At 47.3% G+C, this 27127-nt stretch overlaps 1 protein-coding gene across 1 annotated transcript in view; it reads right to left on the bottom strand.

Moving 5' to 3' along the window:
* Positions 1 to 27127, bottom strand: part of LOC138639795 (Fc receptor-like protein 5) — a 122975-nt gene that overhangs the window by 9161 nt on the left and 86687 nt on the right. The window contains exons 14-17 of the mRNA XM_069728783.1: positions 22032 to 22319; positions 21626 to 21928; positions 21404 to 21544; positions 13526 to 13586 (exon numbers count right to left, since the gene is read on the bottom strand). Of these exons, the coding sequence (XP_069584884.1) occupies positions 13526 to 13586; positions 21404 to 21544; positions 21626 to 21928; positions 22032 to 22319 (793 nt within the window). The remainder of the gene's footprint in view (positions 1 to 13525; positions 13587 to 21403; positions 21545 to 21625; positions 21929 to 22031; positions 22320 to 27127) is intronic.

Raw genomic sequence — 27127 nt, 5'->3', positions numbered from 1 at the left:
TAAGGCCAGAGTCACACATACCGTTTAAAAAAAATCGGTCTGTAGTTAACTGCCGAAAATTGCAGACATGTTCAGTGATTCATATGTCATCCGTGTGCAATGAAAATGTAATGACCAGAGGTCCGAATAAGATCCAGTGAGTCACAAACCAAGACCAAGGCAGAAATCTCCAACGGTATTTACTCAAAGGCAAATTAATCAAGGTAATATGGAGAATATTAAGGCAGATGTACCCCAAAGATACACTAATTCAGCAGCAGCTGAAATCACTGTGCCACTCAAGGTCTCCTGAGAACTGTGTACTACAACAGACTAGTAAGAAATTTACCTAACAGGCAACTAAAAACAGGAACAAGTGTAAATTGAATGTAGTGTTATTAAGGGAGCCCCTGGAATGGCACATTGAGTATAACTTACACAACTCTAATATAAGATACACCTCTAAAGTAACAATTTAACACTCTGAGCAGAGATACCCGGGTATCTATAACTATGGTACCGTATCCTGAGATGGATTTCCTCTCAGGCAGGAATCCGCAGAGGCTGTAGCCAGTTCATATCTTCAGCGCCAATAAGTTACAGCAAGCTCCTCTTGTCTTGTCGGCCGATGCCGAGCCCAAACGCCGGGGACTTAGTTAGTGGTCTCACGATGTAGTCTCTGCTTCTGTAGCTCCTAGGAATGGTTCCACGACAATCCGTCCGTCTCTGTATCAGCAGTCTGTCCAGACTTGTTCCTCCACTCAATGCACAGGGAATCCACAGACTTCCAAATTCGTACTGGGTTCTTAGCAAAGTCTCCGTCTTTTCTTAGATAAAGGGTTAGCTCCTCTCCAGGAAACGTTAGCAACACAAGTCTCTCACAGAGTTAAACAAAAGGTTAGCTCTTCTCCAGGGGAACGTTAGCAACAAAAAGTCTCTCAAAAGCTTCTTTTCCTCCAAAAACACTTGCAGTAAATCCACACAGTCTCTTTTTAAGATCTCACAGCAGCTTCTCCTTTTCTTCCCGCCTTTTCTCTCTCAGCTCTCACTTCCTACTTTCACTTTACACTCGAGACACTAGACCCCACCCCGCAGCACACATTGTCTCTGGGAGGTCTGTCCTCTGCTGCAACAGGCAAAAACCACAGGGTCCTAGTGCCCTCTCAGTGGGACTACAGTTCACCCTCTTACATGCCACCCCACTAGAGGTTGGCGTCCTCGACATACCTTCCCACTCAAATTCATCTTGAGCATATCGCTGAGGCGGTATTCCTGCCGTAGATCGTGTAGTTCTCCTGAGTCCTACATCAACAGGTGCGACCTTAGAGGGAGCTAGAGTCTCTTCCGTGGTCGTGTTAGTGGGCGTAAGTGGAGTTGTCTCCTCCTGCGGCTCGATGTCCTGTGATACAGCGTCAGGACCAAGCAGTTGACCTGATGCACTCTCCTCAACAACATCCTCCATATCCCCAACATTCTCATCACCCGAGGCCAGATCGGTCACAGGGGGCAAATAAGCAGGCGCAGGAGTAAGCACACCATCAAACTCAAGATCATTCAGAGCTTCCGCCCCTTGGAACATGGCCTCTGGCTCTAGGGGGGTAGGCGCCGAATCTTCAAACCAGCACCGTTGTAACATGTTATGATGCAAATTACGGGTTGGCCCCACTGTCCCCACCGGTTCGACCTCGTACACTGGAATCTCAGGGTTCACCTGTTTTTTTATCAGATACGGTATCGCCTCCCATCGGTCACTCAGCTTTCCTGACCGTCGTTTTGTCCTCACCAACACTCTGTCCCCCGGAGAGAACAGCTCTGTTTGTACAGGTCGCGTGTCCTTATGGACCACCTGTCAAAGGCGGTCGCCCACCACCTGATGCACCACCCTCAACCGCCGCCGATGCTCTCGTACCCACTCGGATGCAGTCCGAAGGGGGGCGGAGGAGGGATCTGGCATGTTCAAATCCTCAATGACTCGGTCAGGTCTACCAAACATCAACATGTGTGGTGAGTAACCAGTAGTACTGTGCACCCTGTTATTGTAAGCCCACATCAATTCGGGGAGATACTCAGGCCAGCATGTCTGTTGCTGACTCTCCAAGGACCTCAACATTTGCAACAGGGTCCGATTAAAACGCTCACACGCCCCGTTACCCTGAGGGTGGTAAGGCGTTGTTCTCGACTGCTCGATACCATAGAGCTGGTGCAACTCTTTCATCAGCGTCCCCTGAAAGCAGGCCCCTTGATCTGAATGTATTCTCTGCGGACACCCGAACACTTGGAAGAAATGTCGGCACACTGCCTCAGCCGCCGACTTGGCCGTCTGATCTCTTGTCGGCACCGCTACAGCATACTTGGTAAAGTGATCTGTCATCACCAGGCAATAGGAGTACCCTGACGTAGAGTACCCTATCAACACGTAGTCAATCATGAGTAGCTCCAGTGGAGCTGAAGTCTTAATAGACTGTGTGGGAGCCCGCTGCTCAGGGCTTTTGTTGAGCCCACAAATTCGGCACTGCCGACACGCGTCGGCCACCATCCCTCCCAACTCAGGGCAGTAGAGGACTCGCTGCAACCACTGAAGTGTCTTTTCACTTCCAAAATGGGCCCCCTTCTCATGCGCCTCACGAGCGACCACTGGCCCCATCCCCACAGGAATTATCAGTTGGTACCGATGCTGCAGCTCCGATGGCAGGTACACCTTACGATACAAAAGACCTTGCTCCACACACAATTTATCCCATTGTCGAAGGAGTTTCATTCCTTCCATGGACAACTGAGCCTTGTCCTCTGCACTGGGCCAGGCCTTGTTTTGTACCCAACGGCGCACAAGTGCAATGTCCGGACACTCATCCTGGACTCTTGTCCAATCTGAGGGTGTTTTACCCAGGACACAGGGCATCCCGGTGGCCACCCCACTTGAGTGTACCACACTTTGGAAGATAGGTATCTGCCCCAAAGCTGGAGTTTCAGTATCCTCAAGTTGTTCGTCAACATCTTCCCCGGATGACCCAAGGGGCACCCTTGACAATGCATCTGCATTGCCGTTCTCTCGACCAGAGCGAAATTTAATGCGGTAATTGAACTTGGCCAGTCTGGCGACCCACCGCTGCTCCAACGCCCCCAGTTTTGCATTCTCTAAGTGAGCTAGCGGGTTGTTATCTGTCATGACTAGCACCTCAGCCCCTGTTAGATACTCGGCGAAGCGTTCTGTCATTGCCCACACCAGGGCCAGCAATTCCAGCCGGAATGAGCTGTAGTTAGCCGGATTTCGCTCGGAGTCTCTTAAAGATCTGCTGCCATAAGAAATCACTCGTTCTCGGCCGTCCTGCACCTGTGCTAGTACTGCCCCCAACCCATGAAGACTACCATCGGTATACAACAAAAAAGGGGTGTCAAACCAGGCGTAGGCCAGCAATGGGGCACTCGTTAGGGCGGTTTTCACTCCATCAAATGCCTTTTTCTGTAGGGGCCCCCATGGAATGGGGCGATTTCGAGGACCCAGCGCTGTCCCTCTCAAAAGTTCATTCAAGGGACTCACCACTTGTGAGAATTTAGGCACAAACCGCCGATAGTATCCTGCTAGGCCCAGGAAGGCCCGCACTTCTCGCAGGTCACAAGGAGGTGGCCACTCTTGTACCGCCTTAATCTTACTGGCTAAAGGTAGTACCCCGTCCGGGGTCACCAGATGCCCCAAATATTCAATCTGGTTTCGTAACAGTTGACATTTTTTTGGCTTTATTTTCAGGCCGTAGCTCTTGAGCCGCCGGAGAACTTGACGCAGCTTCTCCAGATGATCTTCAAATGAGGTTCCGAACACCACAATGTCGTCTAGATATATCAGGACTGATTCAAAATTTAGATCGCCCAAGCAATGTTCCATCAGGCGTTGGAAGGTTCCTGGGGCGGTAGCGAGGCCAAAGGGCATCCGGTTGAACTCAAAGAGCCCCATTGGCAAGACAAATGCCGTCTTGGCCCGATCTTTTTCAGCCATTGGGACCTGCCAGTACCCGCTTGCCAAATCCAACGTTGAGAAATACTTGGCCCGACCCAGGGCCGACAGGGATTCTTCAATACGGGGTAAAGGATATGCGTCCCGTACGGTGTGGGCATTCAATTTCCGATAGTCCACACAAAATCGGAGTGTCCCATCCTTCTTGCGGACCAAGACTACAGGGGCCGCCCAGGGACTCCGGCTTTCTCGGATCACTTGGTTGTCCAGCATACTGGCCACCATGCTCTTCACCTCTTGATAGAGTGCCGGAGGAATTTGACGATATCTTTCTCTAATGGGTGGAGTATCCCCCGTTGGAATCTCATGCTTAATCGTCTGGGTACACCCGAAGTCCTCTCCATGTCGGGAAAATGTCTCTTGATGTTCCCACAAAACTCTCTCCAACTGCTCCAACTGCACGGGGGTCAGCTTCTCCCGATCCACTCCCATCTGCTCCATGATCACATGAACATTCCATTCCTCCGTAGGAGGTTCAGTCCGGCCTACCTCGACCGCGAATGTCCAGGATGACTGTTGGTCTGGTCGCAATTCGAACCCTGCATTTTCCGGCACCTTCTCTGCCGGCACAAACAGTTCAGCCAGTATGGTCCCAGCGGGAATTGCAACAGCTTCATCTAAAACATTGATGCATCGGACCGGCACTCGTCCATTCTTCACAATCGCCAAAGACCGGGCCACATGTACCTTGGCAAATGAGGAACCCTCTCGGGCGGGCTCAAGTAGCACTTCAAGCCCATTCAATCTCTGTGCAGCTCCCACAGGCAGCATTAAGAGTTCCTCTTGTCTGGGTCCCAGCAGGATCGGGGCCCTCGAAGTCACTCGGACCCGGCCCACCCGGCCACCTGGGACCGCACTTTTCAGCAAGTCGCAACTCAGCACTAGACGGTGTAGAATTCTCTGTGTGGGTCGGTGTCTTGTCGCACGGGCCCAGTATCGGGGTCCTTCACTGGCATACATCTGGTGATTCAAATCTCGCAGCACGTTCATTCCGAGCGTCACTTCCATCCCTCTTCTAGGGGGGTGATCCACCAGTACTACCCCTTTCTGCCCCAGCTCTTGACCAAACATTTTTAGTTGCATCCACACGATCCCTTTGACTGACAATTGACCATTATTTGCGGCGGTCAGTCGTATCACTCGGCCATCCTCTGGAATCACTAGTCGACTGAAGTATCTCTCATATACTTCTAGAGGCATTATAGTACATTCGGATCCCGTGTCAACCAAGCACCTCATCTTCCGCCCTTCAAACTCTGCTTCTATCACTGGACTACATGCAAACAAATCTTGTTCATTCCGTCGAGGGCTTTGTGTGGGTGGGGCCGCTGCTGCTTGCCCTCTCATGGCAGCGGCCGGAAGTTTAAAGCCGGCGACGGGGTTTCTGGGGCTGTAAGCGCCCGGCAGTAACGCGAGATGTGTCCCTGGCGGCCACACTTCCAGCAGGTGATTGTTCCTCGTGGGCGAGGGCTTGACTCATTCTGATAGGACGACCTGGCCATTTGCGGGGTCACCGTTCCAGGGGGTGGGGCAGGAGGTTCCCGTGAGGTGGTAGAGGCGGGATCAACTGTCAGTTGAGACAATTTCAGCTTCAACTCCTTCACCTCAGCACGCAAAGCTTGTACCACGCTTACAAGCCCCTCTCCCCCCGACCCTGATGACACACCTTCCTCCAGCTGGGCACTGTTCACTGACCCCTCGGGAACATAGGCTGATTTCTCTTCCCTTTCCACTGCAGCTCGGTAAATCTGCCAGAAAGATAACTCTGGTGCAACCCGGGCCATTTCCAACAGCTTGTCCCGGAGAAGTCTATGGGCTAAACCGGTGATGAATTGGTCCCGGAGCAAGCGGTCTACCTCCCGGAACGCCCCCATGGCCCCCGGGTCTAGTCGCTGCATCTCATTCAACATCTCTTGTAAAATATTAGAGTACTGCATCAGGGACTCACACTCTCTCTGGGGACGATTAAAGAATAGGGACCGAAGCTGGGCCACACGCGCTCGGCCCCCCAAACTCCCCTCTAACAGTTCCAAAATCTTTTCTAATGTATCCCTCTCTGATTCTGGGCGCACCATCACCATACGCCTAATATCACCCTCCAGTGCATTTAATGCCAGCTCAGCGCGTAACGCGGGGGTCAAATTACACATGCGCAGAATACTCCGGATTCTCTCAGCCCAATCTTGCAACGCCATATTGCGCCCATCGTATTTCGGCATGTGCTGAAGTAAAGCTCCTACAGGCACATACCCTCCCGGAGACGCAGCGGCTGCCAGGGGAACCCCAACCCCCGAGGAGGATGCGGATACAGCGGGGTCATTTCCACCCTCGCCCTCGTCCATGACAAACACTGGATCCTGCCGACTACGCCAAAAATGTAATGACCAGAGGTCCGAATAAGATCCAGTGAGTCACAAACCAAGACCAAGGCAGAAATCTCCAACGGTATTTACTCAAAGGCAAATTAATCAAGGTAATATGGAGAATATTAAGGCAGATGTACCCCAAAGATACACTAATTCAGCAGCAGCTGAAATCACTGTGCCACTCAAGGTCTCCTGAGAACTGTGTACTACAACAGACTAGTAAGAAATTTACCTAACAGGCAACTAAAAACAGGAACAAGTGTAAATTGAATGTAGTGTTATTAAGGGAGCCCCTGGAATGGCACATTGAGTATAACTTACACAACTCTAATATAAGATACACCTCTAAAGTAACAATTTAACACTCTGAGCAGAGATACCCGGGTATCTATAACTATGGTACCGTATCCTGAGATGGATTTCCTCTCAGGCAGGAATCCGCAGAGGCTGTAGCCAGTTCATATCTTCAGCGCCAATAAGTTACAGCAAGCTCCTCTTGTCTTGTCGGCCGATGCCGAGCCCAAACGCCGGGGACTTAGTTAGTGGTCTCACGATGTAGTCTGAATGGTTCCACGACAATCCGTCCGTCTCTGTATCAGCAGTCTGTCCAGACTTGTTCCTCCACTCAATGCACAGGGAATCCACAGACTTCCAAATTCGTACTGGGTTCTTAGCAAAGTCTCCGTCTTTTCTTAGATAAAGGGTTAGCTCCTCTCCAGGAAACGTTAGCAACACAAGTCTCTCACAGAGTTAAACAAAAGGTTAGCTCTTCTCCAGGGGAACGTTAGCAACAAAAAGTCTCTCAAAAGCTTCTTTTCCTCCAAAAACACTTGCAGTAAATCCACACAGTCTCTTTTTAAGATCTCACAGCAGCTTCTCCTTTTCTTCCCGCCTTTTCTCTCTCAGCTCTCACTTCCTACTTTCACTTTACACTCGAGACACTAGACCCCACCCCGCAGCACACATTGTCTCTGGGAGGTCTGTCCTCTGCTGCAACAGGCAAAAACCACAGGGTCCTAGTGCCCTCTCAGTGGGACTACAGTTCACCCTCTTACACAAGGATGCGATTTTGTCACATCTAAGCATCCGTGTGACATGCACAGACTCACAGACTGACCTGAGGTGAACTCGGCAGTGTTGGAAAAAGTTCACAAACTTTCCCACGCTACAGAGTTCATGTCCGGTCAGGCGGGGAGGCTGCTCAGGCAGCTCTTCATTTATTACACAGCCCGGCCGCTTTTTACAGCAGAACGAGGGCTTCACTTGTATTGGAAGTGTAATAAAGATGGAAAACCTGTGTGTTTAATTATTTTATTAAAATACTTTATTCTTAATTTGTGTGTATTTTTTAACCCTTTCATACTATTGGATTAATAATGGATAGGTGTCTTATTGACACCTCTCCATTATTAACCGGGCTTAATGTCACCTTAAAATAGCAAGGTGACATTAACCGCCTCTAAAAGGCAGTCAGATGAGAGAGGCTAAGCCCTAGAATCTGTAAGATGCGCCTATTCTGGGGTGGCTGGGGGCAGATGGTTTTAGCCATGGGAGCATGGCTATAACAATAGCCAACAATGGTCCCTTGGTCCCTTTCTAGGACATTAATACCTGCCCTCAGTCACTGGCAATTTTTTCCCCTGAATAAATTTGTTAATTTAACACCTACATCGCCAAAATTTAACACACACAAAATACTAACATTATTAGTCAGGTACACATATAAATCTAACTGATATGCAGTGGTTTACTGTATGTAAACCATGTGTCATATCCTGTTGGCTTCTGCAATGATATTACAGAAACCGACAATTGAATTATCGGCTATTCTGCTACCTAACTCTCTATGAAATATATATATATATATATATATATATATATATATATATATATATATACAGTGGGGCAAAAAAGTATTTAGTCAATCAGCAATTGTGCAAGTTCCACCACTTAAAAAGATGAGAGGCGTCTGTAATTTACATCATAGGTATACCTCAACTATGGGAGACAAACTGAGAAAAAAAAATCCAGAAAATCACATTGTCTGTTTTTTTAACATTTTATTTGCATATTATGGTGGAAAATAAGTATTTGGTCAGAAACAAACAATCAAGATTTCTGGCTCTCACAGACCTGTAACTTCTTCTTTAAGAGTCTCCTCTTTCCTCCACTCATTACCTGTAGTAATGGCACCTGTTTAAACTTGTTATCAGTATAAAAAGACACCTGTGCACACCCTCAAACAGTCTGACTCCAAACTCCACTATGGTGAAGACCAAAGAGCTGTCAAAGGACACCAGAAACAAAATTGTAGCCCTGCACCAGGCTGGGAAGACTGAATCTGCAATAGCCAACCAGCTTGGAGTGAAGAAATCAACAGTGGGAGCAATAATTAGAAAATGGAAGACATACAAGACCACTGATAATCTCCCTCGATCTGGGGCTCCACGCAAAATCCCACCCTGTGGGGTCAGAATGATCACAAGAACGGTGAGCAAAAATCCCAGAACCACGCGGGGGGACCTAGTGAATGAACAGCAGAGAGCTGGGACCAATGTAACAAGGCCTACCATAAGTAACACACTACTCCACCATGGACTCAGATCCTGCAGTGCCAGACGTGTCCCACTGCTTAAGCCAGTACATGTCCGGGCCCGTCTGAAGTTTGCTAGAGAGCATTTGGATGATCCAGAGGAGTTTTGGGAGAATGTCCTATGGTCTGATGAAACCAAACTGGAACTGTTTGGTAGAAACACAACTTGTCGTGTTTGGAGGAAAAAGAATACTGAGTTGCATCTATCAAACACCATACCTACTGTAAAGCATGGTGGTGGAAACATCATGCTTTGGGGCTGTTTCTCTGCAAAGGGGCCAGGACGACTGATCCGGGTACATGAAAGAATGAATGGGGCCATGTATCGTGAGATTTTGAGTGCAAACATCCTTCCATCAGCAAGGGCATTGAAGATGAAACGTGGCTGGGTCTTTCAACATGACAATGATCCAAAGCACACCGCCAGGGCAACGAAGGAGTGGCTTCGTAAGAAGCATTTCAAGGTCCTGGAGTGGCCTAGTCAGTCTCCAGATCTCAACCCTATAGAAAACCTTTGGAGGGAGTTGAAAGTCCGTGTTGCCAAGCGAAAAGCCAAAAACATCACTGCTCTAGAGGAGATCTGCATGGAGAAATGGGCCAACATACCAACAACAGTGTGTGGCAACCTTGTGAAGACTTACAGAAAACGTTTGACCTCTGTCATTGCCAACAAAGGATATATTACAAAGTATTGAGATGAAATTTTGTTTCTGACCAAATACTTATTTTCCACCATAATATGCAAATAAAATGTTAAAAAAACAGACAATGTGATTTTCTGGATTTTTTTTTCTCAGTTTGTCTCCCATAGTTGAGGTCTACCTATGATGTAAATTACAGACGCCTCTCATCTTTTTAAGTGGTGGAACTTGCACTATTGTTGACTGACTAAATACTTTTTTGCCCCACTGTATATATATATACACTACCGTTCAAAGGTTTAGGGCCACTTAAAAATGACATTATTTTTGAAAGAAAAGAACAGTTTTTTCCAATGAAGCTGACATTAAATGATTCAGAAATACACTCTGTACATTGTTAATGTGGTAAATGACTATTCTATCTGCAAGCATCTGGTTTGTAGTGCAATATCTTCATGGGTGTATTGATGCCCATTTCCAACAACCATCACTCCAGTGTTCTTATGGTACTTTGTGTTTGCTAACTGTGTAAGAAGGCTAATGGATGGTTAGAATACTCTTGAAAACCCGTGTGTAAGTATGTTAGCACAGCTGAAAACAGTTTGGCTGATTAGAGAACCTATAAACCTGACCTTCTTTTGATCTAGTTAAGAATCTGGAGCATTACATTTGTTGGTTCCATTAAACTCTCAGAATGGCCAGAAAAAAAGAACTTTCATGTGAAACTTGACAGTCTATTCTTGTTCTTACAAATGAAGGCTATTCCATGCTAGAAATTGCCAAGAAACTGAAGATTTCCTACAACGGTGTGTACTACTCCTTTCAGAGAAGAGCACAAACAGGCTCTAACCAGAGTAGAAAGAGAAGTAGGAGGCCCCGCTGCACAACTGAGCAACAAGACAAGTACATTAGAGTCTGTAGTTTGAGAAATCGACACCTCACAGGTCCTCAACTGGCAGCTTCATTAAATAGTACACGCAAAATGCCAGTGTCAACGTCTACAGTGAAGAGGCGGCTTTGGGATGCTGGCCTTCAGGGCAGAGTGGCAAAGAAAAAGCCATATCTGAGACTGGATAATAAAAGGAAAAGATTAATATGTGCAAACGAATACAGACATTGGACAGAGGAAGATTGGAAAAAAGTGTTATGGACAGACGAATCCAAGTTTGAGGTGTTTGGATCACATAGAAGAACATTTTGTGAGACGCAGAACAACTGAAAAGATGCTGGAAGAGTGCCTGACGCCATCTGTCAAGCATGGTGGAGGTAATGTGATGGTCTGGGTTGCTTTGGTGATGGTAAAGTGGGAGATTTGTACAAGGTAAAAGGGATATTGAATAAGGAAGGCTATCACTCCATTTTGCAACGCCATGCCATACCCTGTGGACAGCGCTTGGAGCCAATTTCATCCTACAACAGGACAATGACCCAAAGCACACCTCCAAATTATGCAAGAACTATTTAGGGAAGAAGCAGGCAGCTGGTATTCTATCTGTAATGGAGTGGCCAGCGCAGTCACCAGATCTCAACCCCATTGAACTGTTGTGGGAGCAGCTTGACCTTATGGTGCGCAAAAAGTGCCCATCAAGCCAAACCAACTTGTGGGAGGAGCTTCTGGAAGCATGGGGTGAAATTTCTCCAGATTACCTCCGCAGATTAACTGCTAGAATGCCAAAGGTCTGCAATGCTGTATTTGCTGCAAAGGGAGCAGTCTTTGACTAAAGCAAAGTTTGAAGGAGAAAATTATTATTTCAAATAAAAATCTTTTTTTTCGAACCTTGTCAATGTCTGGACTAGATTTTCAATTCATTGGGCAAATCATTTGATTAATAAAAGTATGAGTTTTCATGGAAAACACAAAATTGTCTGGGTGACCCTAAGCTTTTGAACGGTAGTGTATATATATATGTGTGTCAATGTCAGTGTGATTTTACATTACAGCATGCTGCTATTTCTCTCGAGAAAAACGGATGATGAGAGCTGACCCATAGATTAACATTGGTCTGGGTGCTATGCAATTTTTTCTCGCATAGCACTCGTCTGTATTTCTCTCTAGTGTGATGCCTGCCTAAATCTCCAAGTGAGGTGACAGATGAAACCCCCAAGGGATCCATTCACTATAATGAGGCATATAACTTTGTCTGGCCTCTGCTCAGCAGAAAACTTTTAAGAAGTGCACAAAACTGTGGCCGACGGCACTTTTATGTAATCCTAAAAAGACAGACACCGCCGGATCACAGGTCCTATGGCGTACACAGTGCCTCCATCTGCCTCATTATAGGGAATTTTCCGGCAGGGGTTCTGTCTGAATCACTTATTTCAGAGATTTACACGGAAACCTCGATGCAGGTGCTCAGCACAAAGCGCAAGATAAATGTGCGCCAAGCCTTACTGCGATCTTCGGGAGGCAGAATTAAAAAAATCAACAGCATGTGAGGAATTGGTTTTATTTATTTTTTACTCAGTTCCTCATGCGGTATATGTGATTAGATGACTTTATTCTTCGGATTGGTGCAATTACAGCGATACCAGATTTATATAAGGTTTTTATGTTTGGCAGCTGTCACACACTAAAAGACACTTTTTATTGCAAAAACTAGTTTTTACATGACTATATTTGAAGAGGTATAATTTTTTTCATATTTTGGCCGACAGAGTCATATGATGGCTTGCTTTTTGCGGGACGAGCTGGTGTTTCTATTGGTACCATTTTTGGACACATGACATTTTTTGATCACTTTCTATTCTGATTTTTGGGAGAAGACAGAATGAACAAACACCAGCAATTCAGGAAGTGCTTTTTTTTTTTTTTTTTATACCGTTCCGCGTGTGGTAAAATTGGTAAGACCGCTTTATTGTTCGGGACAGTACGATTACAGTGATACCTCATTTATATATTTTTTTTCTGTTTTGGCGCTTTTACACAATAAAAACTATTTTATAGAAAAAATAATTATTTTTGCATCGCTTTATTCTGAGCACTATAACTTTTTATTTTTCTGCTGATGGAGCTGTATGGCAGCTTATTTTTTGCGGGACAAGGTGACATTTTTGGCAGTGCCATTTTTATTTACATCCGTCTTTTTGATCGCGTTTTATTGCACTTTTTGTTTGGCGGTATGGTGATAAAGCATTGTTTTTTGCCTCATTTTTTTTTACGGTGTTCACTGCGGGGGCTAACTAGTGGGATAATTTTAGAGAGCGGGTCATTACAGACATGGTGATACAAAATATGAGTGCTTTTATTGTTTTTTACTTACATAAATAAAAGTATTTATTGGAAAAATATTTATTTTTGTCTTTATTTAGGGATTTAAAAAAAAAAAAATTTTTACACTTTGTAAAAATTTTATTTTTATTTTTTTACATTGTACCAGTATGGGACATCACGATATTATATCAGATTGCTGATCTGACACTGCACTGAAGATTATCAGATCAGTGATCTGACAGGCAGGGAAGGAGGAATGCCAGCATCTACTCTCAGCAGGAGCTCACAAGCCACCTTCCCTGCAGGACCCAGAAGGACCCCGCAGCCATCTTGGAGCCGGGGGTCTCCATGGAGACAGTCAGGACAACGTGATCTCATCGCGTTGTCCTGATGGAAGCGCACAGGGTTGGGGCTTCTCTAAGTCACTGTCACTACTGACAGCGGCATCTGAGGGGTTAAATGCCTGCAATCGGTGCTAGCACCAATCGTGGACGTTGCTGTGAGGTGTCAGCTGTCACATACAGCTGACATCCACATGCGATCGCCGCGGCGCTCAGCGTGAGGCCACGCAATTATGCCACCATACTAGTACTTGCGGGAACGCACCTCTCGCAGAGCAGTACTAGTACAGTGCATGTCGGGAAGGGGTTAATTATTAATTTGGACAAAAGTAGCTTCAGAAGAGAAACAATGAGCCATTTTAATGCTAAAGCAATAAGTACTGACCTCTCAATGTTTTCCATATTTTCCATGAGAAGAACCTTATCTTCAACCTTTTCCACAGACACTGGAGATCAATAATAGGATAAAATGTTACTATGAATAAACTTCTCTACCCAAAGATACCCACCTGCACACTATAACATGGTGGCAAAGCTAGATCAGAAGATGTAAATTTTTACTCAGGAGGAGACCTACATTTTTGAACTTCTCCTCATTGTCCCATCAGTCCACTCACTCTGTGGTTAAGATGAAAGTCCTGGTGGTTAGTTCCAGGTCACCTAGTCTCTCTATCTACCCCTCACCATCAGCCCAATGATTTGCCACGTAGACACATGTAACAAAAAGCCATGAGACCTCTGGAAAATTAGTGTAGGATGTGCCATTAATGAAGAGAAACTGCCATCTGCTGGCCAGCTGAAATCAAACGGAACCAAAGTCTGCTGGAAGATTTGCAGGGGGAATTACATTTTGTGCTGGACCGGATCAGGTGACCCTCAATAAGAACTTCACTGATTTAAAAGTCCTGCACCCCACCATTAGAAGAGTTGGCACCAGGGAGTCTCAACAGGCTTTAATAGACTACGTCAGGAAGAGACTTGCGGCCTATTGGAAAACCTGATGACCTCTGCTAGGGCCAGAGCTTCGAGTGAGAACTTCTGTGGTGACTCCCAAGACTGAGCGCACCACTTACATTAAGTAGTGAAAGACTTTCTTGCTTATTCGAAACCTGTTGTGATTCCCTTTACTGTTAAATTACATATCTACTAACACCAATTGTTACTGTTGTATATAAATCCCATTATATCAATCCCTGGCTGTTTCCGCCTCATGATCTCTTCTCGTTGCATCCAGGCTCCTGCATTTGGCATAGTCTGCAGGATGCTACATTTAGACACAGAGATGGCGGACCAGTCTGTGAAAGAGCACAGCAAGGGAAATATAACCTTGGGGGAAATGCTCAGCAACCTTCTCAAGTTCACGGGGAGCAGCGTGTCACTGTGGGACTTGGGTAGAAAGGCTGAAAAGCATACTATGTATGTATCCCCTCCCCTGACCTCTTCTGTTCAGGCCAAATTAGCCCTCCTGACCCTTGCTGGGGAGGCCTGGCAGACGGTTATGTACCGCTCACCTAGTGATTGTGACACTGTGGAAAATTTGCTAAAAATCTTGGAGGATATGCATGGTGACACCACAGACCTAGAATACCTCCGAATGCAGTTGTTCCAGCAGGTCCAAGGGGAAAGTGAGATCATAGCTTAGTATGTTAATGCATGTTAATGCTTTGCAGGAAGTGACGGCCCATATCACCAAGAAGACCCAAGACCGATGACTGAGGCGCTTGGATCAAGTGCTACGGGACCAACTCATTGCTCGACTGAAGGATGCCTCTCTGAAGCAGATCTTAAAGGAACGCTTACGCCTGAATCCTGGTCTTGGCTTTCCTGAGGTTGGGGCCGGAGCTAGAGTCTTGGAGAGAAAGACCCCTGTTCTCACCGCCGCGGTCACGCCTGAGTTAACGCGTACTGAGCTTGACTTGGTACAGGAGATGCGTGAAAAGATTCGGGACATTCGAGGTGCGGGAACCCCTGATGCCATCCCTCAGGCTGATCCCCCAACCTCACGTGAGAGGAAGTCAGAGCCGGAAAGTCGCTCCTTACAGACTTCACCACACTGCATACATAGCCCATCAGTGGAACACAAGCGAGAGTGTTGGACCTGCAGTGGAAGGGGGCATATTTCAAGAGACTGTGTGAATTGAGAAATGAGGAGACGGGGCACTCATTAAACTAACGTACCCCACTGTCGTGGAGCATATGTGTCACCCCAGGAGTCCGGTTGCCACAATGGCATTGTCTCCCTAACAGGGGGTGATGCCATGCCTGGAAGCAAGAAGGGATCCCCTTAGCAGGTAACACTGGCATGCAACACTTTTCTGACTCCAGACCAGAAGGGGGAGCTCTAAATCCAGTTTCAGGGGAGCTGCTCTATAAGTTCTGGCCTGGAGGCGGGGTTAGTGAGTTAGTCCGAGAGCAGACAGAGAGGAGAGAGGAAGACAAGGCAGAACCTAAGGAATGGATCTGTAGATAAGCTCAGCTCATGGCCAAGTGCTAGAGAACTGGACGCTGGAGTCTGTGGTTGTGCGGGTACTCAAGTCCCAGCAGCTAAATCCGGAGGGCAGAGGACTGCTTGTCTCCTGGCCCATCACAACATCTGAAGTCACAGCAGCAAATGAGAGAATGGAGCCACCACGAAGGAGTGACACCTGCAATGGGCTCAAGCTGCCTGCCATTCAGACAAGGACTAAAGAACAAGAAGGAGCAGAGGACTGAGCACAGCTTTAGGCAGCAAGAACCTCAAAATACAGCACAATAGGGAGGCCTACTCTGAACTCACCTGGTTAGGTGGATCCCAAATTGCTTCCAGGCTGCCCGGATCTCCATAACCATCTGTAATCAATGCCATGGACTGCACCACAAACTGTGAGTAAAAGTGTGGAAACTGCACCCTGCTGTATCCTCAGAGTTATTTACTGCACCATCCACTCTGCACTACAATCATCACTACTATCTTTCACATCATAAGTGCCCTGGGACTTAGCTCTACCTGTGGAGAGCTGTACCAAATCTGCCGCATCACCATCAGCCCCAGCAGTCTCTTTAAGCAGTGTTGGCTATCCCTTGCAGAATACCACAGGTGGCATCATGAACAATTCCCCTATAAACTATTCCCCTTTCATTACATTGACTCTTTTATTGGATGCCCAGGGCAACGAACCGGGTCACTTCTGCCGTGACACATCCCTTTAAGAACCGGCCCAGTACCGAGTATCCCCACGGCCCTGGCGGGGGCTCTACATACTGTGGGGTTTCGAGTCTCAGAGGGTGGTGGAGAAAATTCTGAGGATAATTTCTCCGAGAGACCCATTACCAAAGTTGGGCAGGTTGAACAGTTATTACAGTGATATTGAGGGGTGTTTGCACAACATGAAGATGACTTTGAGTGCACTTAGGCTATTCAGCATGAGATCCCTACGGGAACCACTGCTCCCATTCGAGAGTGTTATCGACAGATCCCACCTCAAATGTACCAGGAGGTGAAAGAACTGTTGGCCCACATGCTGTGCAATGGAAAATCTGTGAGAGCCAGAGTCCCTGGGCGGCCCCCATTGTGTTTCTGCATGGACTATAGGAGGCTGAACATGGGCATCATATAGGACTCTTATCCCTTGCCCGGAATTGAGAAGTCCCTATCAGCGTTAGGAAAGCCAAATATTTTTCCTCACTTGATTTAGCCAGTGGCTACTGGCAAGTAACGGTGGCTGAGAAGGTCCACCTGAAAACAACTTTTGTCCTCCCATTTGGCCTGCTCGAGTTCAACCGGATGCCTTTCAGACTGACAAATGCATCAGGAACCTTTCAGCGGTTGATAGAAAGATGCTTGGGGGACCTGAACTTTGAAGCCACTTTGATCTATTTGGATAACATAATCATCTATTTTGCCACATTTGAAGAGCATCTTCACTGGCTGGAGCAAGTGGTGGAGTGGCTTCAAAGACACGGATTAAAAATTAAGCCCCGGAAGTGTCACCTATTCAAGTGGGAAATTGAATACCTGGGACATATCCTGTCTAGTGCAGGAGTTTATCTCACTGCAGGGAAGGTGGCTGTGGTACTGAAGTGACCCACGCCCACTGACCTGAGAGAACTGAGGGCTAGCCGGATACTACAACAGGTTCATAAGAGACTTCGCCAAGATCGCGGTACAACTCAATGAGTAGTTGCGGGGCACGGCAGGGGTAGATAAACGTCAACCCATTCAATGGACCCATGGCAAAAAGAAGCATTTCAGGTATTGAAGATTATATTGATGGATGCCCCAATCTTGGCCTACGCTGACTTCTCACAATCGTTCGTGCTGTACACTGTTGGAAGCCTATAAGGACTGGGAAGTATTGGCTCAGGTACAAGAAGGAAGAGAGAGGGAGATCGCATATGCCAGTAGGTCACTGAGAGACACAGAGAAGAATCCGGACAGTTCCAGTTTGGTCAAATGGGAGTTGCTGGCACTGGTATGGGCCATGACTGATAAATATGGGAAGTATTTGTTGGCACCAGAAATACACTTGCGGATGGATAACAACCCCCAGCTCACCTAGAAAATATAAAGCTGGGAGAGCTAGAACTGTGGTGGGTCACAAAGATGTCTAAATACCAGTACAAGATCTCCTATCAGTCCAGTCTAAGTCCCAGAATACGCATGCAGATGCCTTGTGCTGAGTCTCCCAAGTCGGACTGAAGACAGACGTAGATGACGAGCTTGAGGATGATGGGATCCCGGATTTTATTCAGTTTGTCACCGCTCTAGTAACCGCTCAGGATTCTATACAAGAGCCAAAATCCACTCAGATTCTTGGCCGATCAAGGGACAAGTGGATATACCTGCAATGGTCCGATTTGGAGCCTGCAAGGCTGAGGAAATGGGTTGCTCTGGGGCAAAGGCCTGATCAAGAATCTAGGGCTGTTTCGCCCCCAAGTACCCTGCAGATCAGTGGGAAAGGCCCTTCCTGAAAGATGGCCTGCAGTGATGAAGGATTCAACTCCCTCTAGAGTTTGATGTTACCTGGCAAGTAGTGGCTCCAGAAGCGCTGAGAGTGCAGCTAGCTAAAGAACCTCATGAGAGGGGTGTCCACTGCTGTGTAGAGAAGACCTTTCAGTGGCTGTAACGACTGGTGAACTGGCCTCACCTGTGGCAGGGGGTCGAAGGAGTTTGCATAAGATGTCGCCGGTGTGAGCTGAACATATCCATGGAACAGAAGCCTCATATTCAGGCTATCCAAACCTCTGCATCTTTGGAGGTCCTGATGATCGACTATCTGATGATCGGTACTTCATACAATGGCTTTGGGTATTGCTTGGTAATGAATGATCACTTCACCAAGTTCGTGGTGGTGACTATCACCAGGGATCAGCCAGAGCCATCTGTCAGGACTTCATTAGCATACTGTATATGGATGCCAGATTCAAATTCACTATAACCAAGAGGCCTGCTTCCAGGGCCGAGTGGTGGATGAAATGTACCGTATCTATGGAATCAACAAATCCGGAACCATGTCATATCATCAACAGGGGAAAGGGGCCTGTGAGTGCTTCAACCAAACCCTATTGCAAATGTTGCAGATCATGGAAGAGGACAAGAAGATGAAGTGGCCCGAATTCATGTCTGAGTTGATGTGGGTTCGCAATAATCGAGCCCATGCGACTACCGGTTACACTCCTTACATGCTGATGTTTGGCCGAAGCAACCGAGAGATCACTGAACTGGAGCTGGAGGCAGCAGACTCTTGTCCGGGAAGTAGTCCAAGTGCCTGGATCCGAAAACACAGACACTGACTTCAGACGGTAAAGAAGCTGGTTGGGCAGAAGTTTCGGGAAGTTGGACATTAAAGTCGAACTCCGATGTCAGGTGGACAACTTCAGCCAGGGAACCGTGTGTTGATGGGGGCCAAACGATCCGGGAACAAGCTGGATCATCATTGGGAGGCTGTACCCTACTAAGTGGTGAGAAATATTCACCCAGATAACTAAAGTCTACGAGAATAGACCCGAGGAAGATGAAGCTGTGGCACCTCGGGTGTTGCACAGGAATATGCTGCGACCCTGCTCTTCTGAAGCAGAGGACCGTAACAATTCAGGGCCCCTAACTGAAGTGACTGAGGTCCCACAAAGGGGAGTCTTAGAGGAAGAATGGCTTGCAGGGCTGATGAGTTCACCGGAGTTGCAATTGCCGCTCTTGAGTAGGACAGGAAATGAACTGGGTGTCAACTTACCAACTCCAGTGCCTGAGTACCCCAGAAGCGCTTCTGCAGGAAGAGCTCCGCAGGACTGAGCGGGCCAATGCTGGTATTCTCCCAAATCGGTATGCTCAGGATGAATTGGTCTGGTCCCAGATACAGCAGAAAGACTCAGGGGTTTGCACCACTGTTGACTGAACTCTGCCTACCTGTGGGGAAACTTCAAACTCAAAAGAATTCCTGGAGGACTGGTTAGCAAAAAGGGTAAGGAATGTGACAAAATGCCATGAAACCTCTGTAAAATTAATGCAGGATGTGCCATTAATGAGGAGAGACTGCCATCTGCTGGCCAGGCGAAATCAAGCAGAACCAAAGTGTGCTGGAAGATTTGAAGGGGAAATGTCCTTGTGTGCTGGAACGGATCAGGTAACTCTCAGTAAGGACTTTCCTGTCCCTGATATAACATGCTGTACACCCAACCATGAGATTTGGCACCAGGGAATAGAGTAGGGTGGACGTGCTCCTGAGACACCATTAAGAGAGACCAACGTAGCAGGCCTCAGTCGGAAGTCTGTGCTACCCAGGTGTCGGTCACCACTCGGAAAATTTTCCTGAGTACGGCTTACACTGGTCATAGCTGGAATCTGCACCCTGTGATGGTCAAGCCTCCAAGGCCCGACTATATCTGTCAAGAGCTGAAGCCTGGTCCTCTCTGTCCAGAGCCTTAGAGACTTCTGACGATGGCCAAGCCGAGAGGAGCCATGCAGCAACTGCGACAGGAGAGGCACGCCTGGGATAGATGAGGAACAGTGCGAGTGAGCAGGGGCTTCACTTTCAGCTATCACCTACGGTACCAGGGTCGGCAGGGACTAGGATTACAGTTTGGGAAGGGGCTGGCTGGTGTGTGGGAGTCTCAGCAAACTTTAATAGACTACATCAGGAAGAGACTTGCGGCTTAGGAAAACCCGGTGACCCCCGCTAGGGCCAGAACTTTACGTGAGAACTCACATGGTGACTCCCAAGACTGGGCACACCACTAACTTTAAATAGTGAAAGACTTTCTTGCTTATTTGAGACCTGTTGTGATATACTGTTAAATTGTGTATCTACTAACACTAAGGCTACGTTCACATTAGCGTTCTGCCGGGCTGCGTCGGGCGCAGCCGCGGTGACGCATGCGCCATGCGCCCCTATATTTAACATGGGGGCGCATGGACATGCGTTTGCATGCGTTTTGCGATGCATGCATCTTTTTTGCCGCCATCGTTAGGGCGCAGAGGACGCAGCAAGATGCATTTTTTTGCGTCCAAAATCCGGCAAAAAAAGGACGCATGCGTCGCAAAACTATGCGTTTTGCATGCATTCTTGTTTGCGTTGTGCGTTGCGTCGCCGATGCAGCAGCGCAAAACGCAAATGTGAACGTAGCCTTATTGTTTAAAAACTACTGTTGTCTATAAATACCATTATATCAACCCCTGGCTGTTTCCGACTCGTCATCTCTGCTCATTGCATCCAGACTCCTGCATTACACACAGGCCTACTGCTCCCTACCACATTCACCAGGTTCCCCTGGCACTATATGTGGTCAATATATACATTTATATACTCTCCTAATGGTTCCTTGCAATCCATTAATATTTCTGGGCCTTGATCAGTGCCATAACACTACCCCTATGTCAATATCAATCCGTTCTTAGATCCATGGTGATGTCAGACATTTTTGTATGGGGTTTTCATAAACCAGTCTCCTTTTTGAAACCGGATATTCCTAAATTTTTGCCAAGATTGTTTGCAACACATTCAGGATTATTTAAGACAGTGATGCCACAAGAGTAAAAAAAGGCATAAGTAGCAAGGAGAGAGCTTCCCATAGGGTCAATTGATGATTTGCCAACAAGGGCAAGAACCAATATATAAGGGGAGATAAGAAACCCAAAGAGGAGAAAATGGAGTTACTCCTCCTTACAAATATGTTGTCTAGATGGGGACGGTGTCTTCTAAAAGGTGGTCTTTTGGATAGGTTTTATTCGGTATGTCCTGGTGAAGTAATATTTATTCACACCCCTAATATAATATATTTATCCACTTACCTCTGGTGATATGTGGTTTTCTTTGGAGAAATTGAGGCTTTACTATCTTGTTCTGATACTTATAGACAACAATAGAGAAGAAAACGAGAGACGCCAACACAAGGATAATAAGCAATGGTTTCACGTATGAGCCACATTTACCTATGAAATAAGCCAAGATTAAGACAGTTGATTGGTCCCCTGTCATCTGCTAGGTCCTTAGGCCATCAGTAGAAGACTTACTTGACATTTTTAAGGTCAGAGTATTACTTTTTGATACCAATATTTGTCTAGAAGAGATGTCCTTCTCCACCCTACATTGGTATGATCCTTCATGGTGGACTTGGGCAGACTTTATATGAAGCACTTTGCCCCCTTCCCTGAACTCGTATGTAGATGTGTCTTCTTTCAAGTGTTGTTCGTTGTGTAGCCAAAAGAAGTGGGAACCATTGCCTTGAGCCAAAGAACAAGTAAAGGTGAAACTGTCTTCAACCGTCAAGTCGAGGACTTTCTTGTCAGTGCTGAGGAAGGCGCTACCTATCGGTTCTGTAAGAAAAATGTTAGTGATCGCTTCATTACGCTTCTTGGGGTACAATACAAGACATGTGAGTAATGTCTTTCAAATCTTGTTGGCCATCATGACTCTTACCTATGACAGAGACCTTCAGCTTATCACTCTCTGTGGAGGAGAAGTGGTTGCTCACTTTGCATTGATACAATCCGGAGTTATACTTCTGAAGAGATCTGATAAAGAGTACCTTTCCATCTTGTCGGACTTCATAAGACTCACTGCTCACATCAATCTGCTTCATATTGTGCAACCATGTAAATGAAAGAGAGCTACCTTTAGACACAGAGCAGGTGATTGTTACATTACTTCCAACCAACATCTTGGGGTCTTCTGGGTCAGCTCTGATTTTTGCACCAACCACTTTTTCTATAAAAAAAAAAAAATATATATATATATATATATATTTCACCCATTCCTTCATATTTTGCAATCAACTCAAAGTATTCTACAGGTACTTCACACAAAACTAGAATATCTCAAAAAAGTTAATTTATTTCAGTTCTTCAATACAAAAGTTAAACTCATTTATTAAATAGAGCCATTACAAATGGAGTGATCTATTTAAAGTGTTTATTTCTGTTAATGTTGATGATTATTGCTTACAGCCAAAGAAAACTCAAAAGTCATTATCTCAGTAAATTAGAATAATTAACAAAAAACACCTGCAAAGGCTTCCCAAGCGTTTAAAAAGGTCCCTTAGTCTGTTTCACTAGGCTCCACAATGATGGTGAAGAATGCTGACTTGACAGATGTCCAGAAGGCAGTCATTGACACACTCCACAAGGAGGGTAAGCCACAAAAGGTCATTGCTAAAGAAGCTGGCTGTTCGCAAGTGCTGTAACCATGCATATTAATGGAAAGTTGAGTGAAAGGAAAAAGTGTGGTAGAAAAAGATGCACAAGCAATCGGGATAACCGCAGCATTGAAAGGATTGTTAAGGAAAGGCCATTCAAATATTTTAGGGAGATTCACAAGGAGTGGACTGCTGCTTGAATCATTGCTCCAAGAGCCACCACACACAGAAGTATACAGTAAATGGGCTACAAGTGTTGCATTCCTTGTGTCAAGCCACTCATGACAAAAGACAACACCAGGAGCATCTTACCTGGGTCAAGGAGAAAAAGAGCTAGATTGTTGCTCAGTGGTCCAAGGTGTTGTTTTCAGATGAAAGTAAATTTTGCATTTCATTTGAAAATCAAGGTCCCAGAGTGTTAGGAGTCGAGTTTCCTCTGCTGCACAGGGGGAATCTCGATCCGTGTCTGCTGCGGTCTCCCATTCTGCATCGGCCGCAGTGGAGCCTGCTCAGCAGAGACGTCGCTCCCAGCGTCTCACTAAGACTGATTCTGTGCAAAGGGTTACTACTGCCTCTCCAGGCTCTGCTATTGTACCCTGCACTGATATGCGGCGAGCAGGCTTTTCTGGGACTAAGTCCTACTTTGCACACACTGAGCATGCCCAGGGCAAGATCTCTCAGTGGAGATCTAGGGTCACATGCTCAGGTACTGCAGCGACTTCCATTGGTCCTTCTCACGGAAGGTCCTGTAGGTGCTAGGACTAAGTTCTGCTTTGCACACTGAGCATGCCCAGGGAAAGATCTCTCAGTGGAGATCTAGGGTCACATGCTCAGGTACTGCAGCAATTCCATTGGTCCTTCTTTGAAAGGTCCTATACGTGCTGCAGCTATTTAAGGCTCGCATGGCCGCATGGCCATGCGCTAGTATCCTCTTATGTTATGTGCTTTGCGCCAGTGTGGTCATGTGTTTGAATGTGTTCAGGGACCCGGCGGAAATAAGCCCCTAGAATGCTGGCACCTCCAGCGAGGAGTTTTGTGTGCATGCATGATCACTCACTGCTCACATTTGGGTAGTTGGCCTGTGCCTCTGTGAAAGTCTAACAGGGCACAGAGCTTTGCCTTCTCGGCTGCTCTGTGAAGCTAACAGAGCTGGCTTATACCGCCATATAGTGCCGCCATTTATTTAGCAGCAGGTTCTTTCCTGCACGGTGGATCCCGGGTTGCGAACGCACCAATCCCACTTAATAAATGTATTCGGTGCGTTCCGCCAACCCTAACAGTATACTAGCACCAGGATCTGGCTAAGTAATGGCGGATGAACAGCGATTGCAGGGGTACATCCAGTTGCTGGAGGGCCGGTTGGCGTCTCTTGAGCGTGCAACCTCAGCGGTGGATGTTACCGCAATAGCTGTTCAGGCTGCTAGCGTGGCTGCAGCAGCTTTACCCACTGCCACCTCTGTTCCGACCCTATCTCACCTCCCTTTGCCTGAGAGATACTCAGGGGACAGTAAGTCCTGTAGGGGTTTCGTGAGCCAGTGTTGTATACACCTCGAGCTCCTGGCTGCACGTTTCCCCACTGAGCGGGCAAAGGTGGGATTCATAATCTCTCTCTTGTCGGACAGAGCGTTGGAGTGGGCTACGTCGCTGTGGGAGCACAACGATCATGTGGTGCGGAGTGTTCCTCGGTTTCTGGACACTCTGAAACGGGTCTTTTTAGGACCTCAAGTCACCCATGATACAGCGCTCCAACTGCTGGCTTTGACTCAGGGTTCAACCATGGTCAGCCATTTTGCTGTTCACTTCCGGACATTAGCGTCTGAGTTGGAATGGCCAGATAAAACCTTCATTCCCGTATTTTGGAGTGGGCTGGCTGACCATGTGAAGGACGCTTTGGCTACTAGGGAGATTCCCGCCACACTGGAGGAGCTCATAGCTGTATCTACTCGCATAGACCTTCATTTTCACGAGCGAAGGCTGGAGCGAGCCCAGTGTAGACAGAGGTTTCGGCTGGCTCCCATCTTCGCCAAACCTTTGGAATCTCCAGTCCAGGCGTCCGAGTCACATGAGGCCATAGAGGTGACACGAGTGGGATCCAAGTCTCAGTCCGCTCATGCAATAAAGGTCTGTCATGTTTGCCGGCACTCAGGACATTTTGCCTCCAAGTGTCCTCAGCGGTAGGGGAAACGTCAGCGTCTAGTGGCAATTGGAGGAGGTACACTAGACATGGCGACGTTTGCCTCAAAGTTGTCCTTCAAGGGGACAATTACCATAGGCCCATTCACTCTTATGGTAGAGCTATGCGTGGACACTGGGGCAGAGGGTAACTTTATGTCTTCCGCTTTCGCCCAGCGTCACGCAATACCCTTGGTGATGCTCGCCAAACCAGTAACCGTTCGAGTGGTAAATGGGTCAACACTACCCTCACAGATTACCCACCAAACCATTCCTATCACGCTTTCTGTGTCTCCATCACATCAGGAGATTATCTCCCTATTAGTCATTCCTGAGGGAATTGATGAGGTCATGTTGGGGATACCATGGCTACGCTACCATTCTCCTCATATAGAGTGGTCCTCAGGGAGAATTTTGGGATGGAGTAAATCCTGCGAGGGTAGATGTCAGAGGGAGTGCGTTCAGGTTGCTACAACACAGGTACCTGCAGATCTTTCCTCTCTCCCCAAGCACTATTGGCCCTCTGCAGACGTGTTCTCCAAAAGGGCTGCGGAGACCCTTCCACCTCACCGTCCCTGTGACTGTCCTATTGACCTTTTGCCTGGTGCTGAGCCTCCCTGGGGTCGAGTCTATCCGTTATCTCTCCCGGAGACGGAGGCAATGTCTCAGTACATCCAAGAGAATCTGGCAAGAGGATTCATTAGGAAGACAGTGTCACCATCAGGGGCTGGGTTCTTCTTCGTACAGAAGAAGACTGGAGACTTACGTCCATGCATAGACTACAGGGGTCTTAACGCCATCACCGTTAAGAACAAGTACCCATAACCCCTGATATCTGAGCTTTTTGATAGGCTACGGGGAGCAAGGGTATTTACAAAATTAGATCTGCGGGGTGCTTACAACCTGATTCGCATCTGTGACGGGGACAAATGGAAGACGGCTTTTAACACCAGGGATGGGCACTATGAATATCTGGTGATGCCCTTTGGGATCTGTAATGCCCCAGCCGTTTTCCAAGACTTTGTGAACGACATTTTCCGGGATATAGTCACCACCTCGGTCGTAGTCTATCTGGATGATATTCTCATCTACTCTCCAGATATTGACTCCCATCAGAGAGATGTTTGCAAAGTCGTCGCCCTCTTACGGGCAAACTCCCTCTACGCCAAGTTGGAGAAGTGTGTGTTTGAGCAGGAGTCCTTGCCTTTTCTTGGTTATATTATCTCTTCCCAGGGTTTGGCTATGGATCCTAGCTACAGGCTGTGATGGACTGGCAGGAGCCTCATTCACTTAAAGCGGTGCAGCGCTTTATGGGGTTCATTAACTACTATCGTCAATTCATTCCACACTTCTCAACTTTGGTAGCTCCCTTGGTTGCCCTCACCAAGAAGGGAGCAAATCCCAAGTTGTGGTCAGAGGAGGTCTCCAAGGCCTTTCTCTTGATTAAGTCACATTTCGCTAGCGATCCCATCCTACATCGCCCCGATGTAGATAAGCCATTTATCATGGAGGTGGATGCCTCATCCGTTGGTGCTGGAGCAGTCCTTTTCCAAAAGGATGCTCAAGGTCGGAAACATCCTTGCTTCTTCTTCTCCAAGACCTTCACTCCAGCGGAGAGGAATTATTCCATCGGGGACAGGGAGTTGCTAGCCATGAAGTTGGCTTTTTCAGAGTGGAGACACCTCTTGGAGGGAGCTCGCTTTCATTTCCAAGTCTTCACTGACCACAAGAGCTTGGTGTATATACAGACGGCCCAGCGGCTGAATTCTTGCCAGGCTAGATAGTCACTGTTCTTCTCCCGGTTCCATTTTACTCTCCATTTTCTCTCTGGGGAGAAGAACATTCGTGCTGACGCTCTCTCCCGCTCCATAGTGTCATCTGAGGAGGAGGAGCCTCGGCTTATTGTCCCTTCTGAGAGCCTGAGAACTGTAGCTCCGGTTTCGCTAGAGTCTGTGCCCCCGGGCAAGACTTTCATGCCAGCGAATTTGCGACCGGAGGTTCTCTCTTGGGCTCACTCCTTCAGAGTGGGTGGGCATTTTTGGACCAAAAAGACATCTGAGCTTTTGGCGAGAACGTACTGGTGGCCGCATATGGCCCGTGATGTCAGGGACTATATTCAGGCGTGCATTTCCTGCGCTCAGAATCGGTCTCCTCGGCAACGGCCTGCTGGGTTGCTTTACCCTCTACCGGTGGCAGACAGGCCCTGGGA

This window comes from Ranitomeya imitator, chromosome 1 (genome assembly GCF_032444005.1).
Source record: "Ranitomeya imitator isolate aRanImi1 chromosome 1, aRanImi1.pri, whole genome shotgun sequence".
Lineage (NCBI taxonomy): Eukaryota > Metazoa > Chordata > Amphibia > Anura > Dendrobatidae > Ranitomeya > Ranitomeya imitator.
This window is presented reverse-complemented; position numbering and strand designations above follow the sequence as displayed.